This window comes from Lepidochelys olivacea, assembly GCF_965140295.1.
Source record: "Lepidochelys olivacea isolate rLepOli2 genome assembly, chromosome: 1".
Classification (NCBI taxonomy): Eukaryota; Metazoa; Chordata; order Testudines; family Cheloniidae; genus Lepidochelys; species Lepidochelys olivacea.
Window position 1 is genome coordinate 60,757,277 of NC_140411.1, and position 27,374 is coordinate 60,784,650.

The 27,374-nt window shown below is 40.9% G+C and overlaps 1 protein-coding gene across 4 annotated transcripts; it reads left to right on the top strand.

Moving 5' to 3' along the window:
- Positions 1–25,542, top strand: ESD (esterase D). Of its 4 annotated transcripts, XM_084619953.1 has the most exons (11): positions 644–795; positions 1,783–1,927; positions 5,100–5,139; positions 6,226–6,301; positions 7,531–7,619; positions 11,903–12,001; positions 18,928–19,052; positions 19,752–19,871; positions 22,468–22,566; positions 24,191–24,358; positions 25,299–25,542. In XM_084619953.1, exons 2-11 carry the CDS (start codon positions 1,910–1,912, stop codon positions 25,377–25,379), a joined length of 915 nt encoding a protein of 304 aa, XP_084476079.1. In that variant the 5' UTR covers positions 644–795; positions 1,783–1,909; the 3' UTR covers positions 25,380–25,542. The 4 variants fall into 4 exon arrangements, with proteins under 4 accessions (XP_084476078.1, XP_084476079.1, XP_084476081.1 ...); XM_084619952.1 differs by lacking the exons at positions 644–795; positions 1,783–1,927 and adding an exon at positions 1–81; XM_084619955.1 differs by lacking the exon at positions 1,783–1,927 and having other exon boundaries at positions 662–795.
- The last annotated feature ends 1,832 nt before the right edge of the window (positions 25,543–27,374 follow it).

Consider the following 27,374-nt stretch of genomic DNA (forward strand, 5'->3'; position numbering starts at 1 on the left):
TCTCTCTCTCTGGATGCATCCTGTGCTTCCCAGCAGCAGACGGGCTGCCGCTGTGCCACTCGAGAGCCACACTCAGCTTTGGTAATTATCAAGGGTTGGGGGTGTTTTACTAACCTCTTGCGGACGTGTGTATAAGTGCTTGAGACTAAGTAAAGTCTAGCTTTAAGTGAAAACACTCTTGTGTTGTGCTGTTTGTGCCAGCCATCTATCGGTCGGCTGTGTCTCCCCTGATTTACTTCCGGACACCACCTCGCACAGAGTAAAAGTTACCAAGAACTTTGGGCTGAAAGAACCCCGGGTAACATGGAGGGAGTGGTGACAGGGAGTATGTGGAGGGGGAAGGGAAGCCTTGGAGGGGGCAGTGACACTGTTGGGGGGGGGGGGAAGGGAAGCACCCCTGGCGCTCTGGTGGAGATGCGGGGGGGACAAGCCAGTGACATTGCTGGGAGCAGGCAGTCCTGGAAGAGGCAGTGGGGAGGTGGGATGTGGACACTGCGGGGGGGGGGGGTGTAGTCCTGGAAGGGAGGGGGTGTTGGCACTGGGGGAGGTGGCAGCCCTGGAAGGGGCGGCGCGGTGTCCCCGGGATGTGGACACTGTTGGGGGAGGCAGCCCTGGAAGTGGCGGGGAGGCCGGGGCGGTGGCAGTGGCTGAGGAGGCAGCTCTCCGGCGGTGGCCGCGGGGCGGCGTTGTAGGCGGCAGTCGGGGCGGCGCCATGTTAAGAGCCGCCCTCCGCGCTTTCAGCGGCTCCGGCAGCGCGTCCCGCCAGCACCTCCGAGCCCCTCGCCTGCGCCCGAGGTAAGCGGCGGCGCGGGCTGGTCACGCCGCTCCCGCTGGGGTGCGGGGCCGGGCCGGGCCGCCGCGCTCGCTCTGCCGGTGCCCCGGGGAAGGGGGGGGGGAGCGGCGCTGCCGGGGGAGGCCCCGGGAAGGCGGCAGCGGCGGGCTCAGGCGGCAGGCCCCGGAGGCGCTCACCGTCCCCGCGAGCGGAGCCGTGGCCAGGCCCCGCCTCGCTGAGCGCAGCCGGGATGGCGGGGTCAGTAGCGCGGCTCCGCTTAACCCTGGAGCCCCCGCCTGGGGCGGCCGGTGACGCGTAGGCGGACCCGGGCTGAACTTCGCCCGGGCCGCGCGGGAAGCGCCGCCGAACCAGCGCCAGGTTGTCCCTCTCCAGCCTCGGATCGCTTCGCCCCAACGGGAGCCGCGTCGGGCCTGGGTTGACGCTTGTTCCCAGTCACCCAGCTTTAGTCCGGGCAGCGGGGCCCTGTGTTATCGGTTGCACGAGTCTTGCAGAAAGAAATCAAATTGTGCAGGCAAAGCTTGCAAATTAGTATGGGGGAAGGGGGGTTGTAATGAGATACCAGCCTATTGCTCTGTGCTGGGTGGGGGAGCGAAGCAGTGACTTCACCCAAGTCTCCCTGTTCCCACAGGGGCATCCTCAGAGGGGACTTGAGCATCATTGGCCTGCTAAACCCAGGGTTGTGAGTTCAGTCTTTGAGGGGGCCATTTAGCGATTGGGGGCAAAAATTGGGGATTGGCCCTGCTTTGAGCAGGGGGTTGGTCTAGATGACCTTCTCAGGTCCCTTCCAACCCTGATAGTCTATGATTCTATGATCATTGTAGACCACCCCATAAAACCCCCCCGCTCAGTGCGCATCTGCAGTCAGAATAGCAAACACGATGATGTGATGGGGAGGAATGGAGAATAATACAGAGAATATTCTAATGCCCATATATCAATCCCTGGTGTGGTCTGTACCGTGTACGGTATTGGTCACCCTATCTCAAAAGGCTGCTGCAGAACTAGAGGACATTCAGAGAAGCCTGGATCAAGGGCATGGAATGTCTCATGTGAAGAGAAACTTTGAAGATTGGATAGTTTATTTGAGGAAGGAGATATGATAAAACATATACATTAATGAACAATAAAGAAAAGGTAAATGGGGAACTCCTTGGAATCGCGTTGCCTGACTCCTGTATTTACAAAAAGTTCCAGTCTGATGGTAAAGGATATAAACAGAGCGTCAAGGAAATCTTCTGTGCGATAGCTCTCATGGTAGAGACAAATGCAGTCCCTCTCAAAGTAGAGGGAGTGATCACCCAGGCACTTTGAGCTTCTTTGCTTCAACACTTCCAAAATTAATCTCTTCCTCTTATCTGACAGCAAGTAATGCTACTGTAGGCCCTGGCAGTTTCTTATCTGCACCGCTGAAGGTTTCTGGCTTGCCTTCCCTTCCACTTCTCCTTCCAGTTGCCAAGTCTACCTTACTCTCCTTCAGTACTGACAATGCCCCCCCCCCATACTTGAATCTTTACACTGGTTTCCCTCATCTATCAAGTTTTATCCCTTTTACTCTTAAAAGTATCCATAACTCCATCACTGTCTTTCTTCTCCTATACTCCTTATGATTTTTCTACAATCTAAGCTTTGTTTCCTTCCCCTCTAGTTTTTGTGCCTTTTTTAATTGTACCCTATAATGTCTCTAATTTAACACTTGTCAAGGTCCATCTCCATCATTTGAAAACACTTCAGGGCCCCCCTCCCATTTCAGAATCAAACAACTGTTTTTGAATGGTATATCTCCTACTGTTAAAACTTAGATAAGGTAGGTGAGGTAATATCTTTTATTGGATTAACTTCTTTTGGTGAGAGAGACAATCTTTTGAGCTACACAGCGCTATTCTTCAGGTCTGACCTGCGTAGCTCAAAAGCTTGTGTTTCTCACGAACAGAAGTTGGTCCAATAAAAGATATTACCTCACCCACCTTTTCTCTCTAGTATTCTGGGACCTACATGGCTACAACAACAGGGCATACTATTAAAACTTATCAGAAGTTAGGTGTAGACAAACCAGTATTGTGTTAACTGGTAAATTCCCCTACAGGTGTTGAATTGTTTCCTGCAGTATATTCTCTGCTTTGTTTTGCCTCACTTTTAAGCAATGAGATTACTCTGTAGATATATAGAGCTCATTGAGGATCAGGAAGAATTTCCTACCAGACTAAAATTGCATTTGCCTGATTGCATTCCATTGGTGATCCTACTTCTACAAAAACTTAATCTGTTAAATTTCCTTTCCTTTTAGTTGCCTTTTTCAGCATATTGAAAACACATTGACTTCACTGAAGTTACAACAAAAATGAATTTGGTCTACTGCATATAGTTCTTTTTGACCAAAGCTTTCAAAGCTTTGTGTCAGAGTATGAATTTAGGAGCTTAGTTTTAGGCACCTGGATTTGAAAAATTGGACCTTTAAATCAGTAGCTTGATTTTTGTTATGTGAATTGGCATTGATATAATCAAATTTCAATGTGATTATAGAAAAAAGAAATTAGACATGACCATAGGGAAATATTAATTTTGTGTGTATATATATATATATAATGAATATAATATAGTGTAAAGATTTGCATAGCTGTGGAATTGTTCTGTTGCAAACATTGATTCTTCTGCAGGATTATATCTTTTAATTTATCACATTTTGGGCTTGAACAAAAGTACAGTAGGTAGAGCAGGTAAACATAAATACTACCATTTACATTTAATACTGAAATTGGATTAAAAATCTAACAACCCCAAGGCAACAAGAAACATCCATTGTGTCTTTGCTGATAAAAGAATATTTAACTGAAGCTCTTCTAATGTACAGTATATCATATGGCTTTATTTAGAAGCTCTTAAGTTAAATGTAATAATTTTCTCCTGGGATTTATAGTTTTTAAAAGTTCCTAAAGACAGCTGCGTTTTTGTTGGTGTTTTCATGGCTAAACACAAAACATTTGGTTAGAATTTAAATGTATGGTTTCAGAACGAGCAGAAAAGGAAGTAATAGGCATCAAAATTAATTGGCGATGTTACTTAGCAAGTCAGGGAGGGGAAGACAAATTTCCGTTATGATGGGGTTTCACAGTAAGACAGAAAACTACATCAGGCTAATATTTTATAACAGTAGGATAGTACTTTTTAACTTTCTGCAGCTTTTTAAAAAAAATTGCATGGTAAATGTATGGCTGGTAGATATATTTATTATTTGTGTCGTGGTAGTGCTTAGGGCCCTGGTCATAGACACTGTGGTAAGTTGCTGTACAACCATATAAAAAAGACAACCTTTTTCCTCAGAAATTTACAGTTGTCTTATAAGGCAAGAGACAATAGATGAATACAGGAAATATAGAACACAAGCAAACAAGTGACAGAGCTTGGATTAGAACTAAATTTCCTGGCTGCTCGTACTGTGTTTAAATAGACAAAGCTGAAAAAAACATCTTCAAGAAGCTACTGAAAACCGAACTGTTCATTTAATTGTTTAACATGAAATGGCCATGCTGGATTCTCTGTTTGGTTTTGTCTGTTATTCTTTGATTGTACCTTTAGATTGTAAACTCTTAGAGGTGGGGCCCTGTTTTCTTTTGACACTGACTTATTATTTGATAGTACCATGGGTATTTAAGATGCTGTGTATCAGTCAATGAGGGTTTCTTTTAAAGGGTAGGGTAAAACGAGTATGATGGAGCTATGGATTCTTAGGGCTTTGTAAGAGGCCTTCAGTTCAGCCTGAGGTACCAGTTAACTTTTAACTGTTATAAACCAAAACCATGTGGTTATGTTGTACAGCACTGCTCATCAAACGCCTTCCAATCACTTCAGAAAATTTTGATTAAACCATATAAAGCTGGTGTAGAGTCTCAAGCAGAAATGCATGTGATCTAACTGTTTTGTCTGCTCAAAAAAGTTTTAAAGAGGAGAATAAAAAAATATTATAAAAATATTTTTGTGTAGAAAACGTTGGCAGGAAGAGAGAAAGGTAAAAGGAAATGCAGAGGAAATGCATGAAGGCCACAGTGTGAAATTGGAAGAAGCTACAAATGCATTGGACTTCTCAGGATGACATCAGCTTAGTAGCAGTGGGATTCTTTATTAGAGAAATGTTGTTTTTGGAATCTTAGAATGTAGAGAGTGAATCTCTCTTAGTTCTTCTAGGTCATCTCCCTGTTCACTGCAGGTGTGTTTATTATTGCAAGTGTTTCAGCAGAAATATTTTAATATGTTTGAATGGTACCTACTTTTCCAGAGAAGATTGCAAAAGTATGTTTTTTGTATTTGCCAGGTTCCTTATTTTTGTATAAAGAACGAGAGAAGTCAACCTGGTAAGATGGAATCCTCTGATATTGTACAGTAAAGCCCTAAAATACAAACTAATGTTAATGTTGACAATCTAGGAGTAGCAAATGTAATTGTATAATAAGTAGTTTTGAGAATAAACGTAAAAAGATTTGGAGCCTTCTAAAGACCTTGCCTGTAGATCCTAAGGATCTGTGTTTCTCCAGTTTTATGCTAGTGTAATACCATCATAGTCCAGGGAAGTTACATGAGTAACAGTAAAATTGTAATTGATATATAGTCATGCTCTTATTGTCTTCATATAAAGATATAAGTGTCAGCACCAGTTTCTTCAAGATGCTGATGTCGATAGTTTAAAAGGTTCTATTCACTAGCAAAAGTGAAGGTATTTGGTTAGTAAGTGTTTATTAAGGAGTTAAAATTCCCAAGCACAGAGAGTATGGTGAGAAAACATATACTTCTAAAATTAATTTATGAACAAAACGAAGGCAAAGGATAGGATAATTTCTGTTCTGTTCCTTGCCAGGCTTGGAAAGTACTGTTTGCAAAGGCAGAATAACACACTGATCCCCAAACTGTAGGTTTTAAATGTAAATTCATTTTAAATGTGTAATGTAGGAGTAGATGCTGGAGAATAAGACTATAGATGCCAGAGGTGGAATGACTTCATATGACAAAAAGATATTCAAACCTGTGTACCACAAAAGAGAATATGAGGAGGTGTCTTGGTAACTTGATCCTGTTCCCTTCACACCACTGCTGTTCTCTCCTCTCTTAAAAGTTACCCTCCCCCCCACAGTTGGCAAACAGCCACAGATTTGGTACCCTATTATAGACCACAATTGTTAAATTTGAAATTTTCATGTAAGGCAACTGAAATTTTGTTTCTGAAATATGGAAAGAATTTGTGTAACTGGAAGGTAACTTCTTTGTAAAAGTCAGCTGTACTGTAGTCACCTGAAAAAAATGGCCATTCAAAGTTCTTGTTTTTTGTTTTCTGTTTTTTAAAAACCTGTTGGAGATACTCTGTGCTGAAAAATTGTAATGTTAAGTGAAGAGGCTACAAATTGATAGTGTGGTGTTTTTTTTTTTGCTTTTTGTTTTTTTAACAGTTGAGATTATGGCACTGAAACAGATTTCCAGCAACAAATGCTTTGAGGGTTTCCAGAAGGTGTTTGAACATGACAGGTAAACATTACAAAGGCAACCTAAAATTTTAGCACAGGGAGGGCTGTATCATATTACTTCCAATATTGCCATAGTCAAAAGAAAAAGACAAAATATGCATTTCCTTGATACTAATATTAGTGTGTTAGTAGGTTCATTTTTATATTATGTCTTCAGTTTACTAGTTGCTTTATTCTTCATTTTTAAACATGTATTACTAAGTTCTGCAGAGGGAAAACATTAATAGTAAATTTACTATGTCCTGAGAATTGGTCTCATCATCTTAGGCTGTTGTATTTACAATATGGAGATATGAATATATATTAACTCCATGTGAATGAAACAGTAAGTGTTTTATTCACATGACCAGAAGCGTCAAACAAAGTAAAATAGAAGTAGAAACAATCTTTTCATTTTGTGAGGAGGAATTAGCTATACAACTATATATAAGCATGTAGTTTTCATTTCTGGTCTCTAAAAGACACCCATTACCCATAAATCAGCAATTCTTTGCTGTGAAGGGGAGAGACTCTTTCAGACTCCAGTTGCTTATGTATGTCTTTTCAGCCTGTTTGCTTGTGACATTTGAATTATACTCTATTTCATGCATTACAATATTAATTAGGTGCTTGTCCATCTTTTGAATTAGAATATATATATTCCTTTATATAGTACTGCATCTAAAGAAAGTAGTTTCTGAAGAAAAAATGCTTTCTATTGGCAGTTTTAACATTTAATAAAAATTGGGCAGTTGATTAGTGTATCAGTCTGGGAGACTGAAACAACTTGACTTTTTTGCTTCTATATGTACTTCACTGCAAATTATGTGAGCTATCTGTAGATGTTCTTAAAATGTCTCCAATTTAACAGACAAGAGTTAGGTTAAACGTTGTTAGGTCTTGAATTCCAATGCTAATTTTCAAAATATTCCCTACCAGCCAGACTGTAAGGATTTGGTTTATTTTTCTTTCTTTTTTTAATTGTATTTAAAACATAGTAGAAATGCAGTCGTTGTTACTTAATAGGCTAATGTTGTGGCTTATTTTATATTGTTATCCACTTCATACTTATTTCACTTGCACTCTTAAAATACTATTATTCATTGAATCAATAATGGCCAGGTCTAGATATTCTGATTAGTAATCTAGAAATGCATAGATAAACTCTAGACAGTGGTCCTTCTTTTTTTTGGTGATTGTCCTGGGCCTGTCTGTTAGATACTGTTAATCAAATGTATTTTGTTGCTACAGTACAGAGTTAAAATGCAAAATGAGGTTTGGAATCTATTTGCCACCAAAAGCAGAAATTGGGAAGTGTCCTGTGCTGTACTGGCTCTCAGGTAAGTAATGTGAACTTCAGTATTTTTAAAAGACACTATTAGGTTAATTTAAGACCCAAAATTTACAGTATGTGAAAAGATAAATTCATTCCATTAAAGTAGGGTTGCCAACTTGCTAATTGCACAAAACCGAACACTCTTGCCCTGCCCCTTCCCGGAGGCCATGCCCCCTTCTCTGGCTCTTCTCTGAGGCCACGCCCCCCCACTCTCTCCAGACCCCTTCCCTCAATTGCTTGCTCTCCCCCACTGTCACTCACTTTCACTGGGCTGGGGCAGGAGATTGGAGTGTGGGAGGGGATGTGGGCTCTGGAGTGGGGCTGGGGATGTGGGGTTTGGGGTACAGGAGGGGGCTCCAGGCTGGGGCTGAGGGGTTTGGAGTGTGGGAAAGGGTGCTGGGTGCAGGCTCTGGGAGGGAGTTGAGGTGCGAGGTTCTGTCTACGGGACAGGGCTTAGGGCTGGGGTGCCGAATACGGGCTCTGGGAGGGAGTTAAGGTGCGGGAGGGGGTTCTGACCTGGGGCAGGGGGTTGGGGTGGAGGAGGCGGTTTGGGATGTGAGCTCCGGCTAGGTGGCGCTTACCTCAGGCAGCTCCTGGTCGCTGGTGTAGCGGGGCTAAGGCAGGCTTCCTGCCTGCTCTGCCTCTGTGCTGCTCCCAGAAGCAGCCAGCATGTCTGGCCCCTAGGTGGAGCCATGGCTAGGCAGTTCTGCGTGGTGTGCGCTTCCCACACCCGCAGGCGTTACCCCCACAGCTCCAATTGGCCGTGGTTCCCGGCCAGTGGGAGCTGTGGAGCCGGCTCTGGAAGTGGGGACAGCGTGTGGAGTTTCCCTGAATGCCCCTGCACCTAGAGGCCGCAGGGAAATGCCGGCGGCTTCCGGGAGCTGTGCAGAGCCAGGGCAGGCAGGGAGCCTGCCTTTAGCCCCGTTGTGCCACTGACCACACTTCTAATGTCCCGGTAAGTGGTGCTGACCGGAGCTGCCAGGGTCCCTTTTCAACTGGGCGTTCTGGTCGAAAACCGGACGCCTGGCAACTCTACATTGAAGACTGCTTTTATTTGGGTTTAAACACTCCCCTGCAATGTGGTATTGTGCTAGCACATGAATCAGCCAGCCTTAGGGGGGGCAGGCTGCCAGATTTATGGCTTTTTTTTTTTTTTTTCTGTGCTGCTGGAGCAGTGCAGAGCACCTTGAAGGATCTGGCTCTGTACATGCAAAAAAATCTAGAATCTATATATTGTTGGTGGGCCTTTAGCTCACATTGACTAAATCTTCAAATAGATTTAGGATATTTTGTGTGACTAATAAAAAGCAGTGCCTAAACAGCTTGTGATAAGCTGGTGTTTGCATGCTCAATAGATATTTTCCTCTCTGAACCTGTTTTTGGAAGAAAAAATGATCAGAACTAAACAAGTAGGGTGGAATCCACAACAGGAAAACTGTGTCCTATTTAAGTAAATTTGCTATATGAAAATTATTTCATCCTATATCCATGCTTTAGGATATGGTGCTATTTAGATCTCATCAGGGACTGGATATACTGTAAAATGTTAATGCGTGGGTGACAGTGGAAGAATGACATTACAGTTCTAAAACAAATTTTAACAGATTACCAGGATGCATCAGGAGAGGTATTTCCAGTAGGGATAAGGGGGTTTTAGTACCGTTATACAAGGCACTGGTGAGACCTCACCTGGAATACTGTGTGCAGTTCTGGTCTCCCATGTTTAAGAAGGATGAATTCAAACTGGAACAGGTACAGAGAAGGGCTATTAGGATGATCCGAGGAATGGAAAACTTGTCTTATGAAAGGAGACTCAGGGAGCTTGGCTTGTTTAGCCTAACTAAAAGAAGGTTGAGGGGAGATATGATTGCTCTCTATAAATATATCAGAGGGATAAATACCGGAGAGGGAGAGGAATTATTTAAGCTCGGTACCAGTGTGGACACAAGAACAAATGGATATAAACTGGCCACTAGGAAATTTAGACTAGAAATTAGACGAAGGTTTTTAACCATCAGAGGAGTGAAGTTTTGGAATAGCCTTCCAAGGGAAGCAGTGGGGGCAAAAGATCTATCTGGCTTTAAGATTAAACTCGATAAGTTTATGGAGGAGATGGTATGATGGGATAACATGGTTTTAGTAATTAAACATTCACGGTAAATAGGCCAAATGGCCTGTGATGGGCTATTAGGTGGGGTGAGATCCGAGTTACCCAGGAAAGAAGTTTCTGTAGTATCTGGCTGATGAATCTTGCCCATATGATCAGACTTTAGCTGATCGCCATATTTGGGGTCGGGAAGGAATTTTCCTCCAGGGCAGATTGGAAGAGGCCCTGGAGGTTTTTCGCCTTCCTCTGTAGCATGGGGCACGGGTCACTTGCTGGAGGATTGTCTGCTCCTTGAAGTCTTTAAACTACGATTTGAGGTCTTCAATAGCACAGATATAGGTGTGAGGTTTTTGGTTTTTTTTGTAGGAGTGGTGGGTGAAATTCTGTGGCCTGCGTTGTGCAGGAGGTCAGACTAGATGATCATAATGGTCCCTTCTGACCTAAATATCTATGAAACCAGTTTGATTGTATTAACAAATCAGACCAAGTTTGAAATATGGATTTTGCGAGAGGTACATTGTGTCTCTATATAAGATGTAGAAGAATTTAGTTAAAAAACAAAACTGAAAACCTTGCCCTAATATATCAGGGGTGGGCAAACTTCTTGGCCCGAGAGCCACATCTGGGTATGGAAATTGTATGGCGGGCCATGAATGCTCATGAAATTGGGGGTTGGGGTGTGGGGGAGGGGGAGGGCTCTGGCTGGGGTGCAGGTTCGGGGCAGGGGGGCAGAAATGAGGAATTCAGGTTGTGGGAGGGGGCTCTGGGCTGGGGCAGAGAGTTGGGGTACAGGGGGGTGAGGGCTCCATCTGGGGGGTGGGCTCTGGGGTGCAGGAGGGTGGGACCGAGGTTTCGGAGGGTGGCCAATGGGAGCTGTGGGGACAGTGCTTGGGGCAGGGGCAGTGTGTGGATCCCCCTGTCTGCCCCTAGGCATAGGAGCCGGAGCGGGGACATGCTACTGCTTCTGGGAGCCATGTCACGCGTGGAGAGGGGCAAGCCAGATTAAAACATCTGAAGGGCCGGATGCGGCCTGTGGGCCGTAGTTTGCCCACCCCTGTAATATATGCTGTACCAATTTAAGCAGGTAATTGTTGAAAGCAATGTTTTGCAGCCTATTGTAATTTTACCATTAATCTGATACATGTAGCTATGGTAAAGTTTACTTATGTTACTGTTGATATTTTTTCCTACTTACCTTCTTTAACTGTTACTATTTTGTATGAATTATCAAAAAATAGCTAATTTATATTATTGATGGTTGGCAAAATTAGTAAATGACTCCATTCAGTGTACAAGCATAAGTCACTAAAATTAGAGGCAGTTACAATTACATTAAAGCTAGGGGAGATACAAGGGTAGAATAGGCCAGTAGAGGTGTGATTCTAAGTGCTAACCTGTACTTGACTCTCATTATAATTGAGTGTTGTGCATGTCGAATGATGACAGATTGCATAAGAATGTTAACATCTAATATTGGAGTAGGTTAGAATAAATTGTCTGAGGAGGTACCACAACTCTTATACAGCACTTACAGTAAAATAAATAATTACAAGCAAGCTGCCTTTGCTAATAAGACAATCAGTTGAAACTATCTAAAACTCACCACAGGTGAAGGTTAAAACTACAATCTGTAACTCTTCCTACATGGCACTGTGAAGAATCCTTAAAAAACTAGTCTAAATTGTCAGACTTGTAATTTGACTTCAGTCTCAAACCTGCTCTGACATAAGCACAGATTGCTATGGATCCTGAAATATAGGGATCGACTATGCTTATTATAGCTGCTAACTAATGAAATATAGGACTTTATTTGTCACTAATATCTTCTCAAATGATATCATACGCAGTATTTGAGAACTCTGCTTATGGTAAATGAACAAGCACTTGTGTGGCTCTGTGGATGAAACGTTCAGTGACCTAATTATGGTCAATACCTAAACATGGACAAAATCCCAAAGATCTTTAAAAGGAATGGTTGTTGATACAAGTGGGAAATGAAAAACTTAGTACGATCAAATCTTTTTTTCTGTGAAAATGTAACTGAGTCTGTTTCTATGGACAGTTAACAATTACATTCATGCTTAAGGCATGAATCCCATTTTATTTTTAAACTTTTCTAGTATATGTTGGAAGCTGGAATGCTGAGAGTAGTACATAACCAGTCATATTTTTATCTCTAGGATTAACTTGCACGGAACAAAACTTTATTACCAAATCTGGTTTTCATCAAGCTGCAGCTGAACATGGCCTCATTGTAGTTGCACCAGATACCAGCCCACGTAAGTGTTTTCAGGTTACATGATGAGCCTTCAGCATATAAACGTTTACTGCTGCTTATCTCCAAAGAATAGAATGATTCATGTTACTACTAAATATATTGATGTAATTGTATCTGAATTTGGAATGTTGTTCTATCTGTAGGTTCTATAATTTATACCAATTTGCTAGATTATTTGTTTAATATATACTAAATGAACTGTAACTTTAGAACTCCACTAGTAAAGCCATTTTAATACAAATGCCCTAAAATTAAGATAAGGGGGCAGTTCAGGTCACACATGGGCAATGTAGGACTCTCGTTCCCATCCATGTTTTTTTCCTGGTTCTCCAAAGTCCCTGGCTTACACTCCATGTGACATCTTGGTGTATACTGCTGATACTCAGACTGAAGCTCAAGAGCTGCAAGTGGTTTTTTAATGCATCTCTTTGCAGTACATGAAACTAAAACACTGTGTGATTTAATTATTAACTAATCTAAGTTATTAACCAAGCAGGATGCTTTTACTATGATATTAACCAATTGTAGTTGATAAAATAATAGTCCTTTCGCTGTGAGAATTTATATATAATATAAATAGTAAACGAAACTATGAATTCACAGCACTGTGGCTCTGATGGGTAGTGTTGATTGCTAATTTGGCTCTTGAATCACAGAGATCTGAGTATCACTGGTGTATATACTATGCTAGTACCTTACATCATCCATGGAATCCTGTTGGAACATGGAACTAGTGTTTTGTTTTCACTGTGTTGCATGATTTTTCAGAGCCTTTTAATATTTACTGTACTCAGTACTTATAGAGCTAAAACAACAGTTTAAAAAAAGCGCACATGTTCCCTGTACAAGGCATTGATGAGTATAGAAATTGGGGAACCTGAAAAGGGGGAATTCTGTAACCATCTTCGTCATAGTTACCTGGAGAGTTCTGTAAATTACACAACAGCTTTCTCAATGTACTTGGTATTTTCTTCTGCTACAGTGATACTTACGCTGTACATATTGGAGGGGCCTTTCTGATATTTTCCAGTATTTGATGGCATCAAATCTCAACAAAAATGCTTGATTTAATTCCCCCAAAACAACCCCCTAACAAGTTCCTTCTACAAATTATTCGTCTTGGCTAGGTATTCCAGTTCCCTGGACATAGTATGTAAGATCATTGAATATTTGGGAGCCCTTGATCACAACAATGATTTAAGGACAGAATTTCAACTTTCTGGAAGGTCTATACTTTAATCTCTTTTTTTTTTGTACTAAGAAAAATTACTGCAAAATATTTTAATGAACTGCTAGGGGAGCAACATATATTCTTCCATATTTTATCTTGGGACCTGATGTCTTCCTGTGTTTAGTGTATTTTTAATTCATATACAAAGGTATATTGAAACAAGCATTATTGTGACATGTATTCATAGCTATTATGTAGTGCAGAGTAGGGATGGCCAGATCTTCATTATGTCATTCAAAGAACATCAGATTAAGGGTTTTGGGCAGTAGCTGCCCTTGGGTGCGTGGACTTGCTTTTGTGCTATCATATGTTCTCTTTTGCACTAACCTCTTGGCCTCTCTCCTGTCTTTGTAACTTGCCGTAACTGGAATAAATCAAAGCAGATGACTGCAAGCTCCGCTGTGTTAATGGATTTTCTAGTGCATCTCTTATGTCCATTGTGTTCCAGACAGTCTCTGTTCACAGGGTCCAAATCTCTAACATCTTTGTTATCTGGAACACTGAGTTTACAGCAGACTAACTGTAATCACATATTAAAGTAGGTGGTCTGAACATAGTGTGGAGAAAATATTCAGAGTGGTGTTTGCATGTGCAGGTGTCTGTAAAGTGCTTGCCCAGTAGAAACTCTCCTGGAAACAAAACCGCTGGGAAGCGAAGAGACTTAGCAATATTAAACAGTTATCACTTCTACTGTGATAGTGTCTAAGAAATAGAGTTAGGAGTCGGGGCCCTGTTCTTCCAAGCACTGTACAAACAAACACAATCAAGACAGTCTCTGCCCTAGAGCGCTCATTATCTAAGAGTTGGACAAAATGCAACAGGTGAATAAACTTACAAGCCAAGAAGAGAGGGAGAATCAAGTTATAGCACTGTGACAGTGCAGCTTACCTTTTTGTCATCAGATTTGTCTGGTCCCTCAATTTCCCCTCTTGGTGGTTTAGCCCTCCAGCTGAATGAAAAACTCTGTCTTGGTAAACAGATGTGTTTCATGTTTTCCTGTTTATGTGGTTTTAAAGCCTCTTCATGAGGATATAAGTGAACATTTCTTCCCTTTCCTGCAGGCATTTGCCCCTCTTCATGGAGTGTCCCAAACAGTCCTTTGTTCATCTCCTCTGAGTCTTCTTCCCAGGCTGCTTTTCCACCTTTTTTCCTTAAGCTCTTTCCTTTAGTAAGATTATCATGCTTAACAGAAAGATTCACAGCAAGTCCTGCCATCTGTCTCAGACAGAGGCAACCAACCCTTTTATACCCAGCATACTTGATTCACAGCCTACAGTTCCTATGATTCCTAGGCTACAAGTTCCAGAATCCCTCAGTTTTTGGCAGAGTCTGTGTCACAGGAGTAAGCTGAACTTTGATCCTCTTAAAAGCCCCAGGCTCAGCCTGTGATAAGGAGGCAGGTGTGTACTCAAAAATTGTTCTAACAGTTGTGTCAAATTAGATAAGAGTTTGCAATTTAATATGACAGCAAAAAAGTCCCTTGTAATTTTGGTGTTAGTAAACAGGGGCATGTTATCAAGGAAGAAAGTAATGGTCCCTGTGCTAGTGGCCTTAAATACTACATTCAGTTCTCAGTGGACCAAATTCAGTGATGGATCCTGCTCACATGCCACCTGGAGGCATGTTGTGCATATGCTAAGAAGAAGAGTTCTGGGACCCGCTATTAAGAACATAAGTGTGGCCATACTGGGTCAGACCAAAGGTCCATCTAGCCCAGTATCCTGTCTTCCGACAGTGGCCAATGCCAGGTGCCCCAGAGTGAATGAACAGAACAGGCAATCCCCAGGTGATCTGTCACCCATTCCCAACTTCTGGCAAACAGAGGCTAGGGACACCAACCCTGTCAATCCTGGCTAATAGCCATTTATGGACCTATCCTCCATGAACTTATCTAGTTCTTTTTTTAACCCTTTTATAGTCTTGGCCTTCACAACATCCTCTGGCAAGGAGTTCCACACTTCCATACTTCCTTTTGTTTGTTTTAAACCTGCTGCCTATTAATTTCATTTGGTGACCCCTAGTTCTTGTGTTATGAGAAGGGGTAAATAACACTTCTTTATTTACTTTCTCTACACCAGTCATAATTTGCTAGATCTCCTATCATATGCCCCCTTAGTAGTCTCTCTTCCTAGCTGAAAAGTCCCAGTCTTATTAATCTCTCCTCATATGACAGCTGTTCCATACTCCTAATAATTTTTGTTGCCCTTTTCTGAACCTTTTCCAATTCCGATATATCTTTTTTGAGATGGGGTGACCATGTCTACACGCAGTATTCAAGATGTGGGTGTACCATGGATTTATATAAGGGCAATATGATATTTTCTGTCTTATTTATGTATCCCTTTCTTAATGATTCCCAACATTCTGTTCGCTTTTTTGACTACTGCTGTACATTGAGTGGATGTTTTCAGAGAACTATTCACAATGAATGCAAGATCTCTTTCTTGAGTGGTTGGGATTATGTTTTCCAATGTGCATTACTTTGCATTGATCCACATTGAATTTCATTTGCCATTTTGTTGCCCAGTCACCAGTTTTGAGAGATCCTTTTTTAGCTCTTCACAGTCTGTCTGGGACTTAACTATCTTGAGCAATTTTTTATCCTCTGCAAATTTTACCATCTCACTGTTTACACCTTTTTCCAGATCATTTATGAATATATTGAATAGGACTGGGTCCAGTACAGACCCCTGGGGGACACCACTATTTACCTCTCTCCATTCTGAAAACTGAGCATTTATTCCTACTCCTTGTTTCCTATCTTTTTACCGGTTACCAGTCCATGAGAGGACCTTCCCTCTTATCCCATGACAGTTTACTTAAGAGCCTTTGGTGAGGGACCTTGTCAAAGGCTTTCTGAAAATCTAAGTACGCTATATCTACTGGATCCCCCTTGTCCACATGCTTGTTGGCCCTTTCAGAGAATTCTAGTAGATTGGTGAGGCATGATTTCCCCTTACAAAAACCATGTTGACTCTTCCCTGATAAATTATGTTCATCTAAGTGTCTGACAGTTTTGTTTTTTACTATAATTTCAACCAGTTTGCCTGGTACTGAAGTCAGGCTTACTGGCCTGCAATTGCTGGGATCACCTCTGGAGCCCTTTTTAAAAATTGGCGTCACATTAGCTAGCCTCCAGTCATGTGGTACAGAAGCTGATTTAAATGATAGGTTACAGACTACAGTTATTAGTTCTGTAGTTTCACATTTGAGTTCCTTCAGAACTCTTGGGTGAATACCACCTGATCCTGGTGACTTATTACTGTATACAGGGAGTCCTCAGACTTATGACACAATTCGTTCCTCAGAGTTGCGTTATAAGTTGAAACCACTTTTCCCATAGGAATCAATGCTATGAAGGGGGGATTGGTTCCTGAACCAAGGCTTGATACACTATTTTCACCACAATAACCCAGATTTTTGTACTAAATGACTTCTAGATGACTAATGTTGGAACATCAATGTACTTACTGTACATTGTGTATTTGGTAATCAGCATTCAAATAAACATATAAACTCACATATGCTGCTCAGAATGCTGGCAACAAAGGCTCAAAAAGCCAGGGAGAATGGCACACAGGCTGAGCCATAGCCAATCACTGTTCAAGTTTTCTGATTGACTGAGCATGGGGCCGAGAGCCAATCAAAAACAAGCAGCAACCCTACCAGACAACAAGCTACCCTGTTGCCTCGAAGCCAATCAGAAGTGACCCCTTTCCAGCTCCATGCCAGTATAATGCAACCAAGAGGTGATTTCAAGTGAACTTTATGCAAATCGAGCATCGTAGGGGTGAAACGGGCAGTCAGTTGAAAAGCATCATAAGTGGCCTCCGATGTAAGTCAGGCGTCGTAAGTCCGAGGACTCCCTGTAATTTATCAGTTTGTTCCAAAACCTTCTCTAATGACACCTCAATCTGGGACAGTTCTTCATATTTGTCACCTGAAAAGAATGGCTCAGGTTTGGGAATCTCCCTCACATCCTCCTTCAGCATCTCAATTGTCCAGAGGCCCCAATGGTTGTTTAGCAAGCTTCCTGCTTCTGATGTACTTAAATTTTTTTTTCTATTCCTTTTTGAGTCTTTGGCTAGCTGTTCTTTAAATTCTTTTTTGGCCTTCCTAATTCTATGTTTACATTTAATTTGCCAGAGTTAATGCTCCTTTCTATTTTCCTCACTAGGATTTAACTTCTACTTTTTAAAGGATGCTTTTTTGCCTCTCACTGCTTCTTTAACTATGTTGTTTAGCCATGGTGGCTCTTTTTTGGTTTTGGTTTTTCTTTTGGGGGTTCTTTTGGTTTTCTTACTATGTTTTTTATTTTGGGGTATACATTTAAGGTGAGTCTCTATGATGGTGTCTTAAAAAGTTTCCATGCAGCTTGCAGGAATTTCCCTTTTGGCGCTATACCTTTTAATTTCTGATTAACTAATCTCCTCATTTTGTGTAGTTCCCCTTTCTGAAACTAAATGCTAGAGTGTTGGGCTGCTGTGGTGTTTTCCCTGCCACAGGAAAGTTAAATTTAATAATATTATGGTCACTATTACCAAGTGATCCAGCTATATTTACCTCTTGGACCAGATCTTGAGCTCCACTTAGGACTAAATGAAGAATTGCCTCTTCTCTTGTGGGTTCCAGGACTGGCTGCTCCAAGCAGCAGTCATTTAAAGTCTCAAGAAACTTTATCTATGCATCCCGTCCTGAGGTGTCATGTACCCAGTCAATATGGGGATAGTTGAAATCCCCTATTATTGAGTTTTTTATTTTAATAGCCTTTTTAATCTCCCTGAACATTTCAGTCACTTATTACCATCCTGGTCAGGTGGTTGGTAATATATCCCTACTGCTATATTCTTATTATTAGAGCATGGAATTACTATCCATAAAGATTCTGTGGTACTGTTTGATTCATTTAAGATTTTTACTTCATTTGATTCTATTGTCAAATCATGGGCAAACTGAAGAGGGATAAGAGATGGCTGGATGGATTGAATTTAAGGGAAACATATAAAAATTAAGTACCGAAAGTATAGTCTTGGTGAAGGAGGATATGTCTACAGGTAGTCAAAAGAGGAATGACTTAGGTTTTATTTGGGGTTCTAATTTATTATTGACATGAAACAGAGAAAAAGTGAATTAAGAATTAATATAAACCTGTCATTATACTGAAGATGTTCCTGATGGTGAGATTTACTAGACTGGAAACTCCCAGGGGAAGAAGTGGAGCATATCGTTTGAATAATTCAAAACTGGACTGGACAAAGCAATCAAAGATATACAGTAGTATAGGGTATCTTGTACTGCCAGGAGGGTAGACTGGATTTTCTAACATATCCCTGATTTATTTGATAAGAAATTCATAGTGTAGTAAGTTCAGTTAAATTAATATCTGATTGTACATCAGAGATAAATTTTGCGATTGAAGGGATGAAGAAAAGTGAAAACTATGAATCCTTTGCACTTTCTAGTTACTTGTAGCTCTTAAAACATTTTGGAAACATTAATGTATTAACCCTCAATACCACGGTATTATGGCTTAAACATCATCCTCATTCTACAGTTTTTGGGAAACTGAGGCACAGAGGTTAAATTTATCCAGATCCATCTAGAAGGGTGTGGTTTATATCATGGAAAACAATATCCTGATATCAAACATCTGATAAAGATGGGACAATAAACACAGAATCACTTTTCCTTGATAGGTGGCTGCAATATTGAAGGAGAAGATGAGAGCTGGGATTTTGGCACAGGTGCTGGTTTTTATGTAGACGCCACTGAAGAACCATGGAAAACCAACTATAGAATGTACTCGTACATAAAGGATGAGGTGTGTTGTTTTTTTCTAATTAAGTTAATGTTACTAAAGGTATGAAATTCAATCTCATTGTTTTGCCTTGATTAGAGGGACTGATCTCCTCTTAATTGGACTATTGTAGTGAGATGGCTGCTTGTCATGCATATCAAAATTAGACCATTTTCATTAGCAGTCAAATGTCGTCATTTTCAAAATAGAATGCTTGAGCAAATCTATTATGATGATGAATAACAATACATATAAATCTGTCAATTTGCACCGTGAGTGGTCCAGATTAAAAACTAATGTTGACAGGGACATGAAATACAAAAGGCCTCTCCAGAACAAGTTGTCATTCTGCTTATTTTGTGAGAACACATTTAGGGATTTAGTTAAAATGAGAACAGGGTTATAATGAACCCTCAGTCTTGTTATACATGTACATTTACATAAATGTATTGCAGTAATATGTCTAGTTGATTAACATCTTGTAGACCATGAAATGTCTACAGACGTTTGAAATGTTTCTTTTTGTCTTTAGTGATATTCAGTAGTTGAGATAGTTTTCAGACTGTGACCTCAACTGTTAATTTAACCACAAGTACAGAACAACCTTGTACATTTTATCTGGATTAAAACACAATCGTAGATCACATTAAGTTGCATGACTCTCAAAGTCTAAACATATTAAAGTCTTCCTTTTTTTTTCCTGTCACACTTGATTTTTTTCAGCTGCCTAAATTAATAAAAGCCAATTTTCCAGCTGACTCAGAAAGGATGTCTATTTTTGGGCACTCAATGGGGGGCCATGGTGCTCTTATCCTTGCTTTGAAGAATCCTGGAAAATACAAAGTAAGATACTAAGTTTTATACAATCTTCCAGAGAAAAATAGTTTTAAAAATCAAATTCAAGTTAACTTTAATACTAAAGGTTGCAACAACAGAGAGTTTAAAGTTATTTATAATCTTAATAGCCTACTGGTACTTGGTACTAGCACTGCCTAGTACTGAATGCTACTTACTGTAAAATGTATTAGTATTTGACGGTGAAATACCAACTACAGAATTAAAGTTAAAAACTGAGTTAAATATCCTCTCCAGTGGAGAATATTAGTCTTATTGCTATTCTATCCATACTATTGTAGTTCAGCAGCAGCGTGTTTACGTGGCTGTGGTGTAGCTGTGGCATCACCTAGAATGGACTTCCATCTTGAACAGTCTCTTGCAAGTTGTCTTCTTTCATCATGAACCAGCACAGGAGGATTTGGGCTTCTTAAATCCCTCAAAAATCACATCTTCCAATCTCATTTGTGGCCGATCTCATGCTCTTTCCTTTTACCTCCGGTCTGTAAATCTTCTATAGAAACGTACCATTTTCTGCCCGTTGGACAGGATCCCATCATTGCAGTCATCTTGTTTTCATCTGGGCAGGACTGTAACTTGCCAGAATCATCCAAGTACCTCCTCATTTGTGACAAAATCAAACCAACAGATGTTAAGAATACACCATTACTTTTGACATGGAAAACTGTTTAGTTTTCTGTCCTCAGCTGTTTTAATGGCCTTGTTTCTGCTCTATGTAACAGGCTAGTCATCACCACCACACTGAACACTCGTATCTTAGTTGTCACAAATACATCCCACCACCCAAACAGTGTCTTTTGAGGATGCTAAAATGCAGTTGATGCAAGACCGATCTGACATGACCTCTTCGGTTACAGAATCTCCTGCTGTCAACCGACTACCAAATAGATAAAACTATTCAATCATTACTATCTACATGTAGCATTGGCAGATTGTTCATTTCCATTTCATAGGAGGCACATATAACTTTAGTTTTGTCACCGTTGACCTTAAGTCCCATAGATTCAGAATTTTTTTTTGAGGATTTAGTGTGCCTAGTGGTACATATAATTGTGTGAGGCTCGATGGTAGTATTGGACTGAGTATTAGGAGTACTGCATTCTGTTATTTTTAATAGACTATGTGATGACAAAGCTGATGGAGGCCTAAGTACGAGATGTGAAATTTAAAAATTCATCTTTAGAGGATGTTCTCTACCCCCTCCCCCCCACCATGTGACCTTTTTCATGTTGCTATGCAAAATCGTGACATGCCTGCTCATTTAGAGCTTCAGTAGCTTGTCTTTACAAGATCACATTCGGAATCATGTGCAAGAGACCATAATTCATGTATGCAAAGGCGGCCATGGTGCTTAGCTCATACATCAAGAGAATAAATTAGTATAAAATTCACAGCTGAATAGATTGGCTGTGGCTATCACCAAAATAATACATCTCAGTTCATCCTCTTCTTAGTCTTAACTGAAACAAGGATAAAACATAATCAAAATCTTAAATATATTTAATTTTAAAATAATTCAAATAATGAGGAAGAGAATCGTTGTTTCATATCTCCGATTTATAAAGTTAATGAAAGTTAATGTTTCCCTTAAACAAAAATTTTGAAAGCATGGCAAAGGGCCAATTTAAAGAAAATATAGAATCTCCTCTCAGAAAAATAACTTTAATCTTTCATATTACTAAATTATTTCTATCTTCTGTCAACAAAAATTAAATTTCAGAGTGTATGATCTTGGGAAGAAAGAGAGATTTCTTTGCAACAGCTGATTAAGGAGAAATTCCAGAGGAATTTAAAGCCTTAGAACTGTAAGATTCCAAAAAGGGTTAGAAAAAGAACTAGATACATTCATGGATGGATGGATAGGTCCATCATTGACTATAAGCCAGGATGGGCGGAGATGTAAAACCATGCTCTGAAGTGTCTCTAGCCTCTGTTTGTCAGAAGCTGGGAATGCATCACTTGAGGATTGTTCATTTCCTGTGAAGCATCTGGCACTGGCCACTGTCAAAGACAGGATACTGGGCCAGATAGACAGATCATTGGTCTCACCTGTTATGGTCATTCTTATGTTCTTAAGATTATTATAAAATGGCTGAAAGTTTGTATTGCGTTAATTCCCAAAACATGCACATTACAATTCATAGAATTTTTAAGCTGTTGTCTTCCTTGGCATCTTCAATAAATGCCCCCATTTTATGGCTTTAGAGATTTCAAAATCCAAAGTAACCCCTTGCATTTTTGGCTAGCAAATCATTTAACTCTATTGTTAGATGAGAGCCATTAGTTTCTTGTGTGTGTGGAGGGGAGCTAATTGTACCTTGTCCCTTTTTGTGGTGTCTTTGAGCACTTACTTGTGGGTTGTGTTCCTGTATACCCCCTCCCCTCCCCCCCCCCCCAAAAAAGAAGTTCTAATTATATCACAAGACTGAGAATGAATGCTGTCTAAAAGTGAGAATAGAGCACTTGCTTCCCCAGTGTGCTACAATTGTAACTTTAGGCAGAACGGCTTTTGAACATGCTTTCCGCTCACATCTTGCTTATCAAAATGACTTTTCTTAATCCATATGTTTGTGTTTCTAAACAGTCTGTATCCGCATTTGCTCCTATCTGCAACCCAGTTCAGTGTCCCTGGGGGAAGAAAGCCTTTGGTGGATATCTGGGATCAGATCTAACTAAATGGGAGGTATGTGTGGGAGAGTCCAGTCATTTAATGAATGGTAAAATTGATTGTGACTGCACTGTGTAGTAGGGAAGCAAAACATGAAGTGATTGCTTCTGTTTGAGTAACACCATGTCATCCCGTCACCAAACATTGAATCCTGCTGTACAGTAAGTGTGTGGATACTGGTGGAGTGGTAGCCGTGTTAGTCTGTATCAGCAAAAAGAAAAGGAGTACTTGTGGCACCTTAGAGACTAACAAATTTATTTGAGCATAACCTTTCGTGAGCTAAAACCCACTTCATCAGATGCATGCAGTGGAAAATACAGTAGGAAGATATACACACACACACACACACACAGAGAACATGAAAAAATGCATGTTGCCATACACACTATAAAGAGAGTGATCAATTAAGGAGAGCTACTATCAGCAGGAGAAAAACACCTTTTGATAATCCTGATTATCACTACACAAGGTTTTTTTTCTCCTCCTGCTGATAGCTCACCTTAATTGATCACTCTCATTATAGTGTGTATGGCAACACACATTTTTTCATTGTGTGTGTGTGTGTGTGTGTTTTTATTTTCCGCTACATACATCCGATGAAGTGGGTTTTAGCCCACGAAAGCTTACGCTCAAATAAATGTTAGTCTCTAAGGTGCCACAAGTACTCCTGGTTCTTCTTGTGTGGATACTGATCACGATCATACTGCTGACTGGCACTCTACAAAAAACATACTTTAATGGGAGGCTGTTATTACCACATAGAGACAGTATATTCTCTCCTCGCTTCTGAAGATTTTAAATTGTGAGATAAGTAGAAATATGAGCAAGCACTGGCTCTTTGTCTACTTCCTGAAAACATTGAACAGATGAAAATCGGATCCCCTTTTTAGGGTGATGAAATGCTCCGATGGCGCCCCTTAAGATATGTCTACACTACAAGTGAAGGGGTGATTCTAACATGGGTAGCCAACTTTAATTGAGCTAGCAGAGGTAACTATAGCAGTGTAGATGTGGTGGCATGGGCTTCAGGACAGGCTAGCAACCAGAATACGTAGCTAGGCCACCTAGAGGCCTTGTATGCTGGCTGCTCGCCCATGCTGAAGGCCATGCCACCACATCTACGCTGCTATGGTTTCCTGTACTAATTAGACTAAGCTAGCATGGTATGCCTGAGCTAACTTCACTTGCAGGAGTTGACATACTCCGAATGTAGATTCCTGTATTCTCTGTGCACAGAGGAATTTCTTCTTATAGTGGCAGGCAAAAGAGGAAAGACTTGTTGGTCAGAGATTGGTAAGTCTGAGTTCTGTAGGAGCAGGCTGGCAAAATGTTCAGTTCTTTAATCATGATTAAATACTATGGGCATTGATACCTATGGAACAGGATTAGAGTCAGTGAGATAGATTTAAGGTTTTGGCCTGAGCACCCTAACTTTGAACTTACTAAAAGGCTGTCCAAACTATGGAGTATTTTTAGTTTTAGTGTAGACATTGTCTTAAACCCCAGTTTGTTGCATTACATGTCCCTATCCTTCCTAAACAATAATTCTAACCCAATTTGGTAGTATAGTGACTAAGCATAGAACTACACTTTCAAAAATTTTGTTACACTTTTCATTAGTTTCATTTTATTTCTACAGGCATATGATGCTACCCATCTTGTGAAGTCTTATCCAGACTCCCATCTCGACATCTTAATTGATCAAGGCAAAGATGACCAGTTCCTTTCAGCAGGGCAGTTACTGCCGGACAACTTCATTGCTGCCTGCACAGAGCGGAAAATCCCTGTAGTCTTTAGATTGCAACAGGCAAGTACCAAAAAGTACCCTTTTTTGGGGGGAGGGGGATGTCTGATATATCCATCCCATAATTACTGGGTTGACTCTGTGTGCCTAAAAGGTGGAGTAGTTAGCCAGAGAAGTCCCAGACCTGAAATAGACAAGACAGGCAAAGGGTACAGAAAGGTAAAGTGATTTGCCCAAGGTGTCACAGCAGATCAATGGCAGGGGTGAGAACAGAGAGAAGCTCTCTTGACTCAGCGTAGTGGTGTATCCACTAGACCCCACTAATTTAATTACATTTGACCCCTACAGGGGGAACTGATTTTTAGCTTAAACATTATAGGGTGTTCAGAATGCAATCCAACCTAGTGGCGATATGCTGAGGAGGATAAGTATCTTGCTCTGTTTTTAATATAGTATTGCAGTAACCCATCGCAAAAGTATCATGAAGAAAGTGTACTCTTATCTGATTTATCATCCATATACATTTAAACAGCGTAGTTGTGTTTATATATGATGTGTATCAGCAAAGTGGTACATCGTTGGTTTTGGCTGACAGGATCAGTCAGGAGGCAAAGAAAGAACCCTCCCTTTCCTGTAGCATTATAGCACAGAGTAGCAGTAGCCTGAAATTCTTCAGGGTTTTTGAAGTGACTCCATCCTATCTGCCATGTCGTTCCAAGATAGCTGCCACCTGCACAGCAGATGTATTTACTGTTTCCCTTCCCTTTCTTTATGGAGTGTGCCCATCTTCATCGGGATAGGACGGCCTAGTACACAGCCAGTTCATGGAGCCTCCTAGGGCTAGCCCAGGCTTGCATAAATCTGAAACAACCTCCTTACTGCCTTCTTTAAATAAGCAGACCGCCATTGAATGAGCCATCATTAACAATGCTCGAAAATACAGAGTTACAGCACTTTATCATTAAGTATCTTGAATTGCTGAATCTGTTTTTCTCTTTGCTAGGGCTACGATCACAGCTACTTCTTCATCGCAACCTTTGTTAATGATCACATCAGACACCATGCAAAATACCTCAATGCTTGAACTGTAGGAGTCTCTCTTGCCCAGTACAAGTCAATACATAAACAAATGTTAACAAAAATCACTTGCTGAATTAGTGCCTATAAAAATGGAGTCATGCTGATAGTACTGCTAAAAAATCCTTAATTCTCTGTGTACTTGAAAATAAATATTTTGAATGTGTTCATCTGCTTTGAAAATTGTTTAACCATACTGGGAAAAGCATTCTGAGGGTATGGCTCAGAATAGATATGATCATTTAATTTTTTGTTTTTAAACAGCATATTGACATAGAATATGTCAGTGGTCTCAAGACGGTGCAGACTGCAGCAGGAGAACTAGTAACACGCTAACTTTCCATTTGTCACTCATTCAGCACTGAACAGAATAACTGGACAATTTTGAATACAGGGCTGAAAACAATAGTAAATTAAATGGATTTACACTGAAGTGTTTTTCTCCTGCCTATTGAAGTGTATTTCCAGGCCAAAATCTGCAGCTGTTGATGGAAAATGCAAACAAACTTATGCTGCATTGTGATCAACCATTCCCCCCTTGTTAACATTGAACCTGTAATTGGGAGTGTGAAAGGAAGAGGCTTCTGTAACAGACAGTCTGAAGGCAGCTACCTGAAATCAGGTATTAAAGGGAGCAGTTCATCCTTTTTATGACTTAAGTTTGCCACCAAGTAAGTTTCTGGGGAAAGGCTAGAGATTCTTCTTAGAGAGGAATAAATTAGTTTGAGGGATGGATAAGCAGTAGGATGGTTTCTTTGTCTAACATAGAGAGCATTGGAGAGCAGACTCTGCCACCTTTTATTACTTTACTATCTGAGGAGAAAGGGCAGCCGGGGGGACGGGACAGGACTGTTTTATGTGAGTAAAGGTAGCTGAATCTGACCCTGTTGTACCAGATTTAAAATGATTCCCCATGGTGTGTAACTCTGCCTGCTAATTTGTATGTTGGGGGAGGAATACAGTCAGCCTACTCTTCACTAGGATTTTAGTGTTTCCCCCAAGTTAACATGTCTCCACTTAACTGTGAGGGGACAGGATTTAGCCAACCTACTTTGGCTGTTCATCATGCAAGAGCTTTCTGTGCACTGTGTGGATCCAACAGCCAGTCCTTCTCTTCCCTCTTCCAAAAGTGGTACCAACTGTTTCAGCCTGGAGCTGGAGTAATAGCTCTACTGCTATACGACGGCTTTGGGGGGAGAATTATTTTACCTACGGCAAGTCCCTGAAAATACTTGCTGCCACAGGTTCTCAAACTTAACTGTGGACCACATCTTAATAGAGCTTACGGACCATCTCCAGTTCGTAATCAGATAACATCCCCATGTAACACATTGCAGTTGCTTACATGAATAAGTAGTAGGTCAGTAATTTCATGTCTTCAAGGAAATAGAGGAGCTAGTAACAAGCTTTCATCCAACTGTCAGTCCTCAAGATTTGAGCAGGAGATTCTTGATTTCCTCCCCCTGGCCAGAAAGGTTAGTAGCTGGGCTTGTGCAGGAAACATTTGGTTCTAGAACCAAACACAGCACTTGACCTCAGTTCTACGTCGACAGATCCCATGGACTGCAGTACTAGGGAGATGGATGCTACATAATACCTCTATATTTTGTGATTGCTGGCTTAAAAACTGCCCAGAGAGGTTAATGTACTCTTGAGTTACCTACTGCTGGACTATCACCATATGTAAGGCAGGGGAGGGCAAGATGTTGACTGTGCAGTCACTTTTCCATCACTAAAACAGTGACTGTAGTGATCTAATTCTCTACAACACGTAAAACAAACAACCACCCACCCAGCACCAAGCGGGCTATTTTCCCTGTTGAAAACTGAGCGGTAGAACTGCTAACCTGAGAGAGGACATCAAATACCTGCAACCAAAATGCAAAGCCACGATTTTGGGAAACAGAGAGATGTGATTTTCCTCAAAAACTGAAACCGTTCTGCTCTTATTTAACGGCAGGCTAGCCTTTGCTCCCCCTGCTTTGTATGGGGACAGCTTCGT

What these genes read in the sequence shown, in the direction of transcription:
- ESD (XM_084619953.1), top strand. An exon ending in ACTCGTACATAAAGGATGAG is followed by an intron (nt 19,053 to 19,751) that starts GTGTGTTGTTTT and finishes GATTTTTTTCAG; the next exon opens with CTGCCTAAATTAATAAAAGC. An exon ending in CAGATCTAACTAAATGGGAG is followed by an intron (nt 22,567 to 24,190) that starts GTATGTGTGGGA and finishes TTATTTCTACAG; the next exon opens with GCATATGATGCTACCCATCT.